This window comes from Carcharhinus amblyrhynchos, chromosome 12 (genome assembly GCF_965287045.1).
Source record: "Carcharhinus amblyrhynchos chromosome 12, sCarAmb.v2.hapA, whole genome shotgun sequence".
Lineage (NCBI taxonomy): Eukaryota > Metazoa > Chordata > Chondrichthyes > Carcharhiniformes > Carcharhinidae > Carcharhinus > Carcharhinus amblyrhynchos.
The window spans coordinates 61,325,119-61,338,757 of NC_137335.1; the positions used below are offsets into that span (position 1 = coordinate 61,325,119).

A 13,639-nucleotide genomic window follows, 5' to 3' on the forward strand; every position below is an offset into this window, starting at 1 on the left:
GGGGGTATTAGATGATGTTCAGGGGTATAGGAACTGGGGAATTTCTTTTCTGAAGGTAGTGAAAAGGGACAGAATTTTGAGAAAAATTCTAATTGTCCAACCAGCATGAAAATGGGAGAGTTGTGGATCTGTCTTTTGGGCAGGTTTTTGCTTTCAAAAAGATTTCAAAATATCAAAGGAAACTTATAAAATTAAACCAGTATAATTATCAGGGGTAGTGATGTACCCCAGCCTCTGCAAAGCCCACCAGTCGTGGGAGGCCTGAAGCGTGTGTTGGACACCACATGCTAGATTCTCTTGATACTCTTTTTATAAAGCAATAATCAATAAATTAAAATAAAAATTACCAGGGTGACAGCCCCTGGTGGGCACTGTAACTAAAACATTACATCGAAAGGAAACTGAATAAATTAAACCAATATATCATTCCCAGGGTGGTGATGCGTCCCACCTCTACAGTGCTCATTGGTTGTGGAAGGCCTAAAGCATGATGATGGGCACCACAAGCTTGATTCACTTTATATGTTCTCAAAGTACTTAGTCAGTGCCACCCACTGAATATTCATAATCTAGTGTGGTCAAGACATTAGTTAGGCACATTATGATCAGAGTCACATATCTCCAGAAATTCTGCACCCAGTGACAAAATTGTGGCATGGAAAGATAACAGGCTTACAATTTTCTCAAACATTTAGATCTCTTTCAGCTGCAATGCAGCCTTGACCCTGCTCCCAACTCTGCAAACACCTCCTTATTCTTGCCTGAGGGCAGACACAGTGAGGGGCCCTTGACATGTCAGCAGAATTTCTGCACTACTGCTATAATCACTGTGGCTTTTTAATACTTAGTTGCATTGTTGCTGCTGCCAAATGGGTTTCCATCACTCCTGGAAGTAGTGCAAGGTGGCAGCAGCACATAGGGGATCTGGTCCACTGGTTTTTAGGGAAATTTTCCAGCCACCCCCTCCATCTCCAAAGCCTCACCCACAGGACTGGGAAAATCCTGTCCACTGTCATTACAACTTGTAGCTTATTTTTAATCTAAAGTGAAAATGCTGTGATTTCAAACACACAGAAAAAACTGTTCATCCAAAGAACCACTTCTCGTTATTTTACAAAGTATTGTATACATCAAATGTCTTGCATTATTTGTGTTTTAAAATAGCAGGATCATTTTATTTTGGCAGATAAATAAAGATATTTTGCATTGCTGCATTAACCTGTATAAGGTTGCTATAAAAATCTGTGGCATAATGTGTTGGCAGAATGCAGAATGTAGTGAAAGGGAGGTAGAAATTCAACAAGGAACCCTTCATTAGAGTTTAGAGTTTTCTATGTGAGCATTGATGAAACTTTGGGAGGTTGCTGTCGGGTAATATTTGCTCATACTTCTATGAAGCCAGTTTTAAATGTTCGGTATGTATGAATTGAACCCCACTGACAATTAACAATTATTGATTGTCCCTGTCAAGACTTTGTCTGAGTCAACATTTCCTGTAGCTTAAATCAACATCCAGCTTAATTCCAAGAATTTATCTCATTCAAATAAAAGCAAGTTAAGTATACTGAGCCAAAGTCAAACTAATTCATATATCACCAGAAAGAATATTTATAGTACTTGAATTATTGATGAAAAAAAAATCTGTTTCTACTGTATCAAATCCTTTCCATTATTTTAAACATTTCAACTACCTCACTCCTTAATTTTTTAGACTAAAGGGAATGTTCAAGCAAACTGCCCTCATCATTTGAACTTTTAAACCCTCTCATCTTTCTGATGACTCTGCTACACTTTCCAAGTCCAATATTGAGCTTCTTGAGGTGCCATTCCCAAATCTGAACATAACACAATGCTTTTTTAAAATTAATTCATGAGATATAGACATCACTGGCTGTGCAAGCATTTATTGCCCACTTCTAATTAGTCTTAAGATGGTGATGAGCTGCCTTCTTGAACCACTGCAGTCCACGTGGTGTAAGTACGCCCACAGTGATGTTAGGGAGGGAATTCTAGGATTTTGACCCAATGGCAGTAAATGTCCAGCAATAGATTTCAAAGTCAGGATGGTGAGTGGCTTGGAGGAGAACTTCCAGGTGGCAGTGTTCCCATGTGACTCAGGGAGCCACTGTTCTATAGAACTGAAGCGCTACTTCTGCTCTCCTGTAGTTCAGCCCTTAAGATAAAGATTAACATTCCTTTAGTTTTTTTTAATGTTTTAACTGTGCACTAGCCTCTGGTAATTTCTGTACTTGACCATTCAACTCCCCTTATTCTTCCATAGTTCTCTTCAGTCTCTCTATTCGGAAAATATTCCACTTTATCTTTTTTTCTGTCCAATGTGGATGAAACAAAATGATCTAAGCCTTGCCCATATTAAGTTATATCTACCGCAGTAGATATACTGCGGTAGATATAACTTCTAACCTGTCTTTTCTCTGTAACTTAATGCAACTTATTGTGTCTCCTAAGTTAACACCAGTTACAAAACAGTATATAGAACTCTGTAACAGTCCATCTAAGTTATTTATATATGAGAAAAGGCTGAGGTCGCGGTAAGTGTCTCTGTGAAACACCTGTACTGGCCTCTGGAATTAAGACTGTGAGCACCTAAGCTTCCATAATAATAATGTTAGCTGCAATAGCAGCTGCCAAAAGCTGCCAGCTATGACTCAAGCATGGATCTATCTGCTTGGTCCATGTTGGATAGAATGGTCTCCAAGCACTGCATAAGCCTCGACACAAGTTGAAGTTGAATATCTCCATACGTTGGATTTCTTTTGTTATTGTCACGTGTATTGGGATGCGGTGAAAAGTATTGTTTTTTGCGTGCTATACAGACAAAACATACCATTCATAGAGAACATAGGGGAGAAGGAAAGGTGAGTGCAGTTTATAGCATTGCAGTTACTGGTAGGGTGAAGAGAAAGATCAGCTTAATCTATGATGGGTCCATTCAAAAGTCTGATGGCAGCAGGGAAGAAGCTGTTCCTGAGTTAGTTGGTAGTAACCTCAGACTTTTGTATCCTTTTCCCGATGGTAAAAGCTGGAAGAGAGTATATCCAGAGTGCGTGGGGTCCTTGATTGTGCTGGCTGCTTTTCTGGGACAGCAGGAAACGTAGACAGTGTGAGTGGATGGGAGGCTGGTTTACGAGATGGACTGGGCTACATTCACAATCCTTTGTAGTTTCTTGCGGTTTTGGAGCAGGAGCCATGCCAAGCTGTGATACGTCTAGATAGGATGATTTTTATGGTGCATCTGTAAAAATTGGTGAGAGTTGTAATGGACATGCTGTTTTTTCTTAGCCTCCTGAGAAAGTAGAGACGTTGGTGAGCTTAACTGTAGCATCATGGAAATGGCAAATGGAATTTAATGTTGGCAAGTGTGAGGTGGTCCACTTTGGTAGGAAGAATGGTAGGAAGGACTATTACTTACGTGGCGAAAAACTGCAGCAGGCGACGGTGCAGAGGGACCTCGGGGTCCTTGTGCATGAGTCGCAAAAACCCAGCCTGCAGGTGCAGCAGGTGGTCAGGAAGGCGAATGGGATGCTGGCCTTCATAGCGAGGGGGATTGAATATAAAAGTAGGGAGGTCTTGCTGCAGCTGTATAGGGCATTGGTGAGGCCGCAGCTGGAGTACTGTGTGCAGTTTTGGGCGCCGCACCTGCGCAAGGATATTTTGGCCTTGGAGGGAGTGCAGAGGAGGTTTACTAGGCTGATACCGGAGTTGAGGGGGTTGAGCTATGAGGAGAGGCTGAATAAACTAGGCTTGTACTCGTTAGAGTTTAGAAGAATGAGGGGAGATCTCATTGAGACGTATAAGATGATGAATGGGATGGATAGGATAGAGGTGGAAAGACTCTTCCCGCTCAAGAAAGACAGTAGGACTAGGGGGCACAGCCTCAAGATAAAGGGGGGGCAGTTCAGAACAGAGTTGAGGAGGAACTTCTTCACTCAAAGGGTGGTGAATCTCTGGAATTCTCTGCCCGTTGAAGTGGTGGAGGCTGCCTCGCTAAATATTTTTAAGAAGCGGGTTGATGGGTTTTTGATAAGAGAGGGGATTAAGGGTTATGGGGAGAGGGCGGGAAAGTGGAACTGAGCCACGACAGATCAGCCATGATCTTATTGAATGGCGGGGCAGGCTCGAAGGGCCAGATGGCCTACTCCTGCTCCTATTTCTTATGTTCTTATGTTCTTATCAGTGTCGAGGGATCAGTTCAGATTGTTGTGGAGGCATCTTGAAGGGAATTGCTTGATAGGGCAGACGCAACACGGTTTCATTAAAGGGAAGTCGTGTCTGACAAATTTACTGGAGTTCTATGAGGATGTGTCTAGGGCGGTGGATAGAGGAGAGCCGGTGGATGTGGTCTTTCTGGATTTTCAGAAGGCGTTTGATAAGGTACCTCACAAGAGGTTACTGCAGAAGGTCAGAGGACATGGAGTTGGGGGTAGGGTGTTAGCGTGGATAGAGGATTGGTTGTCAAATAGGAGGCAGAGAGTGGGGGTCAATGGGTGCTATTCGGATTGGCGGTTGGTGACTAGTGGGGTGCCCCAGGGGTCGGTGCTGGGGCCTCAGCTATTTACCATTTATATAGATGATCTGGAGGAGGGAACCGAGTGTAGGGTGTCGAAATTTGCTGATGACACCAAGATTGGGGGAAAGGCAAATTGTGCGGAGGGTGTGGAGAGTCTGCAGAAGGATCTAGATAGGCTGGGCGAATGGGCCAGGAAATGGCAAATGGAATTTAATGTTGGCAAGTGTGAGGTGGTCCACTTTGGTAGGAAGAATGGTAGGAAGGACTATTACTTACGTGGCGAAAAACTGCAGCAGGCGACGGTGCAGAGGGACCTCGGGGTCCTTGTGCATGAGTCGCAAAAACCCAGCCTGCAAGTGCAGCAGGTGGTCAGGAAGGCGAATGGGATGCTGGCCTTCATAGCGAGGGGGATTGAATATAAAAGTAGGGAGGTCTTGCTGCAGCTGTATAGGGCATTGGTGAGGCCGCAGCTGGAGTACTGTGTGCAGTTTTGGGCGCCGCACCTGCGCAAGGATATTTTGGCCCTGGAGGGAGTGCAGAGGAGGTTTACTAGGCTGATACCGGAGTTGAGGGGGTTGAGCTATGAGGAGAGGCTGAATAAACTAGGCTTGTACTCGTTAGAGTTTAGAAGAATGAGGGGAGATCTCATTGAGACGTATAAGATGATGAATGGGATGGATAGGATAGAGGTGGAAAGACTCTTCCCGCTCAAAAAAGACAGTAGGACTAGGGGGCACAGCCTCAAGATAAAGGGGGGGCGGTTCAGAACGGAGTTGAGGAGGAACTTCTTCACTCAAAGGGTGGTGAATCTCTGGAATTCTCTGCCCGTTGAAGTGGTGGAGGCTGCCTCGCTAAATATTTTTAAGAAGCGGGTTGATGGGTTTTTGATAAGAGAGGGGATTAAGGGTTATGGGGAGAGGGCGGGAAAGTGGAACTGAGCCACGACAGATCAGCCATGATCTTATTGAATGGCGGGGCAGGCTCGAAGGGCCAGATGGCCTACTCCTGCTCCTATTTCTTATGTTCTTATGTTCTTATGATCTGAACACCGAGAAACTTGAAGCCCTCAACCATTTCACTTCATCCGCTTTGATGTAGACACTGTCATGTCTTAAACTACACTTCCTGATGTCAATGATTATTCCTTCATTTTACTTACATTTTAGGGAGAGATTATTGACATCACACCACTTCACCAGATTCTCCATCTCTTTTCCGTACTCCTCCTCGTCATTTTTTTGAAATCTGACCCACTATGGTGGTGCCATCAGCTGAAATTTGAACAAGGTCACTGACATGATTTGGAGTTGGGGACCAAGTGTAGCATGTCCAAATTTCAAATGACACTAAGATGAGTGGTAGGGCAACGTGTGCAGAGGGATACAGATAGTTTAAGTAAGCAGGCAAGGGTCTGGTAGATGGAGCACAATGTAGGTAAATGTGAGATCGTCCATTTTCGAGGAATAACAGCAAGATGGACTATTATTTAAATGGTGGATGATTGCAGCATACCACTCTGCGGAGGGACCTTGTGCATGAATCACAAAAAGTTGATTTGCCATTGCAGCATGTAATTAAGAAGGCAAATGGAATTTTATCCTTCATTGCTAGGGGGATGGGGCTTAAAAACAGGGAGATTATGTTGCATCGTATAAGGTGCTGGAGAGGCCACAGGTTGATTCCAGAGTTGAGAGGGTTGGCTTATGAGAAGAGACTGAGTAGACTGGGACCATATTCATTGGAATTTAGAAGAATGAGGGGGAATCTTATAAAATGTTATGAAGGGAATAGATAAGATAGAAGCAATGAGATGAAATGAAAATGAGGGGGCATAGCCTCAAAATAAGCTGGAGCAGATTTTGGACTGAATTGAGGGGGAACTTCTTCACTCAAAGCGTTGTGAATCTGTGGAATTCTCCAGTGAAGCAGTTGAGACTACCTCATTGAATGTATTTCAAGCAAAGTTAGATGGCAAAGGAAAGAAGGGTTGTAGTGAGCAGCCGGGTAAGTGGAGCTGAGTCCAGAAAGACTTTTGTATCCTTTTCTTGATGGAAAAAGGTAGAAGAGAGTATATCCAGGATGCATGGCGTCCTTGATTTTGCTGGCTTCTTTTTAGGGACAGCAGGAAGTGTAGACAGAGTCAATAGATGGGAAACTGGTTTGTGGGTTGGACTGCTATGTTCACAATTGTTTGTTGTTTCTTGCGGCCTATGATCTTATTGAATAGTGGAGCAGGCTCGAAGAGGCCAAATGGCCTCCTCCTGCTCCTAGTTTTGATGTTCATATGACAGGCTGCCTAGTACATTTTCTGGTAAATGGCCATTGCCCTTCATCAGCAAACTGGTCACTCAAAGTAAGCACCTGAGCCCTCTGCACTATGGATACTACTACTTCATGTGACATCCTATCTATGTGCTCAAAGATCAGTGGGCTGAAAATCAGCTTGCTCAGTCACAAAATGTCCTGTGGCAGAAATTTGCCTCAACTGCTTCACTAGGCAGAGAATTCACAGATTCGCAACCCTTTGGGTGAAGAGATTCTTCTTCAACTCAGTCCTAAATCTGTTCCCCCTTATTTTGAAGCTATGTCCCCTAGTTCTGGTTTCACCCATCATTGGAAACAACCTCCTTGCTTCTATCTTGTCTATTCCCTTCATAATTTTATATGTTTCTATAAGATCCACCCTCATTCTTATAAATTCTGCAGCAAAGCTATTGTGCAACTTTCTCCTCTGAAAAGCTAGCACCTTCCTTACCCTAGATCCATGTCTAGCATATGCATGTCCTTTTCAAATGAGATTGAATTTTTAGACCCTGCCTTTGACTAAGCCCGAGGTAAAGCATTGATGTACTTTCTGTTGAGCAGCATGCTGGATTCTAAGCTGCAGCAAGTAAAACCATCTCAAATCACTCATAATTTTTTGATAAATTGATGTCCAATTATAATCTAGTGCTGAACTTTCATTGTCCTCTTGGGATTGGCATGCAGCTGATATTTGGATGAAATTGTGATAAATCACTCTTCAGAAAAAAATAATAATTGTGATCCTAAAGCTTAATTATGTGAGGTGAATAAAGAATAAGTAGATTAAAGACTAGAAGATTGGAAACCTGGGGTGGAATTAACCCAGGTGACAGGAATCTCCCTCACTGGAAAGCAACACCTGCCATATTAAGTGCCAATAAGTGGCCAGCAGTGGGAACTGCCTGGGATCAAGGACCCTCTGCGCAGAAATCCTCTTCTCTAAGATTGTCTCAGAGCTAATGATCCCTTGATTCAAGGATGATGTCTATTCAGGGTCGCAAATTTCTGCCATTGGTCATCTTGTGATTGAGTAAGACGATTTTCAGATTATCACTGATCTATGAGCACATAGCTAGAATGTCACACAAGATAGTAGTATCTATAGTGCAGGATTTCCTTTATTTTCTGCTGTCATTCTGCCTGTGACTCTTGGCATTCTGCAGCCTGATGGACAAAGTGCCGCCATTTCGAATGGTGAACAGCAAGTTCCTCCTATTAATTAATGTCAATGCTTCCTCACTTCTAGGGGAGCTTCAAGGTGTCTTTGAGGCATTTTCTTTGTCCTCCCTTGAACATTGGTCAGTTGAAAGTTGAGAAAGCAGGACCTGGTTGGGGAGACACTTCTTGGCCATCCGAACACAGTGGGTGGGATTTCCTGAGCATGCCTGTCACTAGATCATCCCACTCTGCAGAAAGTCAATAAACTTCTGGTTGGAATATCAAATCTCCCGTGGCAGGTTCTACTCTGATGAGACTACAAAATCCTGGCCCATGCCTAGTCTATTGTAGCTGATTTTGCTTGAATTCTTGTAGACCTGACTTCAAGAAGAATGCTGGCCTTTGTTCATTGATCCTCCCATTGAATATGGAGAATGTGGTGGAGACATTGATCATGGAATTTCTCTGTCATTCTTGTATATTGCTGATACACAGTCCACAATTCACAACAGTACAGGAATGTGGCTTGGATTGAAGATTGATTGCTGGCAAAGCACACAGAGCATAAATCGATGGGTTTTTGTCTAATTGACAGGATGTAGCAAGTGGTGCCCTGCAGACATCTGTGCTGTGGCCTTAACTTTTTACAATTTACATGAATAAGAGAGCAAAGGCATGGGAACTAAATTTGCAGACAACGCAAATATAGGAGCGATGTATGTTATGAAGAAAACATAAATAGTTTGCACATGGACTTAAATAAGTTGAGTGAATGGACAAAAATCTGGCAGATGGAATATAAGCGGGAAAATGTGAAGTTGCCGCATATACACCATGTTTTTTTTGCAATAACTTTTGATGTGGCACCTTACCAAGTGCTTTTTGGAAATCCAAATACAGTACATCTAAATGCTTCCATCTAACCACAGCACAAGTTACTGTTTCGAAGAACTCTAATAAATTAAGTTAAGAATAAAATAAGTTAAACTTGATTTCATGCTGACTCTTCCCGATTACCTTGAGTTTTTCTAAGCATCCAGTTATAACCGCTTCATTGATCTATTCTAATACCTTTCCCATGACATCTGTCAAACTGGTCTATAGTTTCCTATTATTTGCTTCTCTCCCTTCTTGAATAGAGGGGTGTTGGTGGGGTATCCGAGGTCACCAGCACTGTCAGGAAAACTTAGACAGTACAAGACTCATAAAGCCAGTATTTCTGAACTAAAGACGTAACTTTGTTTAAACCAGTAGTTGCCAGGAGATCATCAAAGGATTAATTGGCTCTGGCATAGAGCGACAGAAACTCTCCAGTGAATCTAACAATACAATCAAAAAACAGATCAATTATAGATTTTTCTTATCAACCATTCCCAGCTTACAATAACTTTAAATCAATCATCTTCAAGATACACAAATCAACAATAATACCTGTCAAATACTTTGGCCAATCACATTCCACTCCTCAACATAACGGTATTTTATTCATCCGTGAAATCCGGAAGCTAACTCCTTTCTTGGCTGACCTCCATATCCTGGTTGCCTAGAAACTTAAGACAATTAGCCCAAAGTTCAAATTAATGTTCTCATGGGTTCCCTTAAAGTTCACTGTCTAACCAGACAGACTCATGACACCACATCTGGGCACCAGTCCATGTTGTCTAGTCAGCGAATTAGTCCTAGTCATCAAATGTGATTAAGTGTTCAAACTGTTCTTCCATGTGAAACTTTAACTGGTAAAACTTGCATACTTCCAAGGCTAAAATATTCTCTTGAAATATGGCTTCACCCTAATGACTTTTACCATGATGTCTTATGATAAAACGCTTTTTGACCAAAGTGAACAATATTCCTTAAAGTCAGTTATAACACAAATAAAATATCAGCATAAGTATTTTACAATTATAATCACTTATTTGAATTAATTACTGCATCTCATATTTAAATTGCTTCTTGTTAGCTTATTTTTAAAGTCAATTAACTGAAAGGTGCTAGCTCTGTCAGTGTCTTTAATGTCTACTGGTTGAAAACCTCATTTATCTTATTACCCACTTCAAAGGGTTACATTTGTTACTTTCCAGGCTGATGGAACCTTTTCAGAATTGAGGGAATTTTGGAAAACTAACACCAAAGCATCTACTATCTCATTAGCTATCTCTTTTAAGACTTGAGGATGAAGTCTATCTGAACCCAAAGACTTGCCACCTCACAGCTTCATTGGTTTGCTCAGTACTGTTTCCCCAGTGGTTGTCATTTCAGCAAGTTCCTCTCTATCCTCCACCTTCAAAGGGGAAAAAAATTCTGCAAATGATACTGAACAAGCAATTGTGATAAACCGTCTCATTGGCCCTGAAAGATTAATTTTATATCTGCTGAATGTCAAATTCCTCTTTTATAAGTAATTTCATCTTTTGTTTTGGAAAAGATTAGTTTATGGCATTTTTAGCTTCTACCTTAATCCTCTGCAAATATCTCAGTCATTTATTTTGATATCTGTAATTTTTTTTTAATTAAAAGTGAAGAAATGCAATGATTTTTATTCCTTGGCTTGCAAGCTGAGAGATTACGTCAATCTGGTTGTTTAATGGAATAATTGTTGGTGGATGCTTGAAGACCCCATTTGACTTGGAGATAAATTCAAACTGGCATTAGGAAAAGAGAATCTGTGCCATGGAAATTCCTAAATCTTTGTGGTTTTTCTTCAAAGACAACGGAAAGTGCTATTGCTTTGCCAGTGACCACAAAGTCCAGCCCATTATTCCCAATTGGACCAGATTAAATGCATTTGTGAAGGGTAAATGGCATCACAAATCACAAGTTTGTTTCAATATTATAAGAACATGCTAAGAAGTAGGAGCAGGAGTAGGCCATCTAGCCCTTCGAGCCTGCCCCACCATTCAATAAGATCATGGCTGATCTGAAGTGGCTCAGTTCCACTTTCTGGCTTTCTCCCCATAACCCTTAATTCCCTTGCCTACCAAAAACCTATCTACCCGTGACTTAAATATATTTAGCGAGGTAGCCTCCACCACTTCAACGGGCAGAGAATTCCAGAGATTCACCACCCTTTGAGTGAAGAAGTTCCTCCTCAACTCCATTCTAAACTGCGCCCCCCCCCCCCCCCCCCCCCCCCCCCCCCCTTATCTTGAGGCTGTGCCCTCTCGTCCTGCTGTCCTTTCTGAGCGGGAAGAATCCCTCTACTTCTACCCTATCCATCCCCTTCATTACCTTGTACGTCTCTATAAGATCCCCCCCTCATCCTTCTAAACTCCAACGAGTACAGACCCAGTCTATTTAGTCTCTCTTCATAGTCCAACCCCCTCATCTCCGGTATCAGCCTAGTGAACCTCCTCCACACTCCCTCCAAGGCCAAAATATCCTTGCACAAGTGCGGCGACCAAAACTGCACACAGTACTCCAGCTACGGCCTCACCAGTGCCCTGTACAGTTGCAGCAAGACCTCCCTGCTTTTCTATTCTATCCCCCTCGCTATAAAGGCCAGCATCCCATTCGCCTTCTTGATCACCTGCTGCACCTGCAGACTGGGTTTTTGCGAGTTGTGTGGGAGTTAATTATAATTCTGTTTAATAGTTTGAATTTCAACAATAAGTATTTGATGGTTAGCCTCCATTCTTTAAAAGGTGTTGCCTGTGTGCAAAATGCTTTAAAAAAAATCTTTTCATTTTAGCAAACAGTTCGAAGTATTGCGTTCTAAGAATCTGATGTGTGCATGCTAACATTAAACTAAGTCAGATTCAGTGGGTGGTGTTATTTATGTTTTCTAAATTGTTGACCATAAAACTAAATGTTGCACAGATGTGGCCTCCATTGACTTTGCAACAGCTGTCTAAACATGTTTTGATTTGGTTTGATGTGCTTTGATGAAGACAACACATTCTGGTAACAAATCTGATGTCCTCAATGTATTCATTGAGGATATGTTATTCAAGTTAATGTTGAACATTTCACTTTTTTCAATACTGTCTTATAAGTTGGCAGATTCAAGAAACAATAAGATAATTGTAATTGTTCACTTGTGAAATTCTTAATCAAATTCAGAGCTTTGGGTTGGGAGTGTAAATAATTCATCTAGTGTTTTTGTAGCCCAAGAAAATCATTTTAAATTAGCTCTAATATCACATTTCCCACTCCAGCATCATAATTAGAAAAGTCCTTCATTGATCCTAAGTGTTGCAAAGTGCATTATAATTTCCTTGTATTCTAGTTTATTGGCCAGTTTGTATTTCACCCAGCTACTGTAATGGGAAGCAATTATGTACATTTTCTTGAAGTGCACTAGAATTTGCTCAGTTATTTTATGCAGTGGATTTCAGAGCACAGTGCTTGCTTAGCACCAGCAATGCTGTACAACTGATTGCACAGAAGGAAAAGAGCATTCCTTGAAGTGATAGTCTATGCAGTGGGAGCGAGTAGCCCTGCCTCATTTGTATTACAATGAAACTTGCAAAGCTGACACGTGTGCTGCTTATTTACGGAGTGGGCCTTCAGCGTTATCGTAAAATGCAGACTTCAATTTTTTTTACATGTCTTAATTTCAACAGTAGAATAGCATTTTACAAATACTATTTTGCAAGCAGTTATTAATAAATCTTGATGTGTGCATACTGAATTGTCAGTACACAACTGCATATAACACACATGCTGTGGTGGCACTGATTTAGGCCTTTGAAAGGTATCCTGAAACATACTGCTTCTACTTTTTTTATTATAGCATTGGAATAGTCTAGTTTCCTTTCTCAACTTGCTCAACATTATCCTTTTGTTTTATCTTGGGCATAATCAACCACAAAGGTTTCAGTGCAGTTTTAAATTGCACCAATGGAATTCATGCTGTAGCTAACTTCATATTAATGTACTGTTTTCTGCTTTTCAGATGCAACAATTGGAGAGGCAAGTAATTGAAGCCAATCGTCGTGCTGAGAAAGCGTACCAGCAGGTGGTGTATAAGTTTTCTTTTGCATACAGTAGGTTATGTTGTATCATGGGGACGATTCTCCTAAAAAAAAATTCTAAGTGCCAAATTTGCATGAATACTGAAGTAAACCATGCCTTTTTTTTCAGTGGGAGTTTCAAAATGAATCTTTCACATTCTTTGCACTGCAGAGTGCACTATTTTAAATCACACTGAAAATCAGTGGGCGGGGCCTTTTGCCACTGAAGAGGCCAACGGCATAGCACTGAGTGGGCCACTGCACATGTGTTGATCTGTCAGTACTGAAATAGTCTTCAGTTCCCGGCCCGCTAGTTATATTTATATAGTATTAAAATCCCCTGCTGCATAACTAATACAGTTCCATGCCTATTTCCAGTGCAGAATGGACAGCACCAGAAATCTGGCACTGGGAGAGGCGCTCGAAGCCAGACGCGCAGCATAGATCGCGCTAATCCAACTCTGCTAAAATCTCCCAGCTTGCTGCAGGGAGAATTGCCCGCCCACGTCCTCACACAACAAATCATTAACATGCAAGTACACAGCTACCATCTGATGCAGTCAAAGTTGATTTAGTTGAAGCACTCAAAGAAATCTGAGGTTTTGGAAATATGCATATGTATCCTATTGGAAAAATGTTGATCCGAGTTTGATCCTGAACCAGGTTGTTCCTCCCCCAATATGCTTCTATATTT

General features: G+C 41.7%; 2 protein-coding genes across 2 annotated transcripts in view; one reads left to right on the forward strand and one right to left on the reverse strand.

Moving 5' to 3' along the window:
* Positions 1–13,639, reverse strand: part of thada (THADA armadillo repeat containing) — a 425,051-nt gene that overhangs the window by 372,965 nt on the left and 38,447 nt on the right. The window lies entirely within an intron of this gene.
* The window catches only part of plekhh2 (pleckstrin homology domain containing, family H (with MyTH4 domain) member 2), a 117,785-nt gene that overhangs the window by 21,711 nt on the left and 82,435 nt on the right, over positions 1–13,639 (forward strand). The window contains exon 3 of the mRNA XM_080200620.1: positions 12,888–12,950. Within this exon, the coding sequence (XP_080056746.1) occupies positions 12,888–12,950 (63 nt within the window). The remainder of the gene's footprint in view (positions 1–12,887; positions 12,951–13,639) is intronic.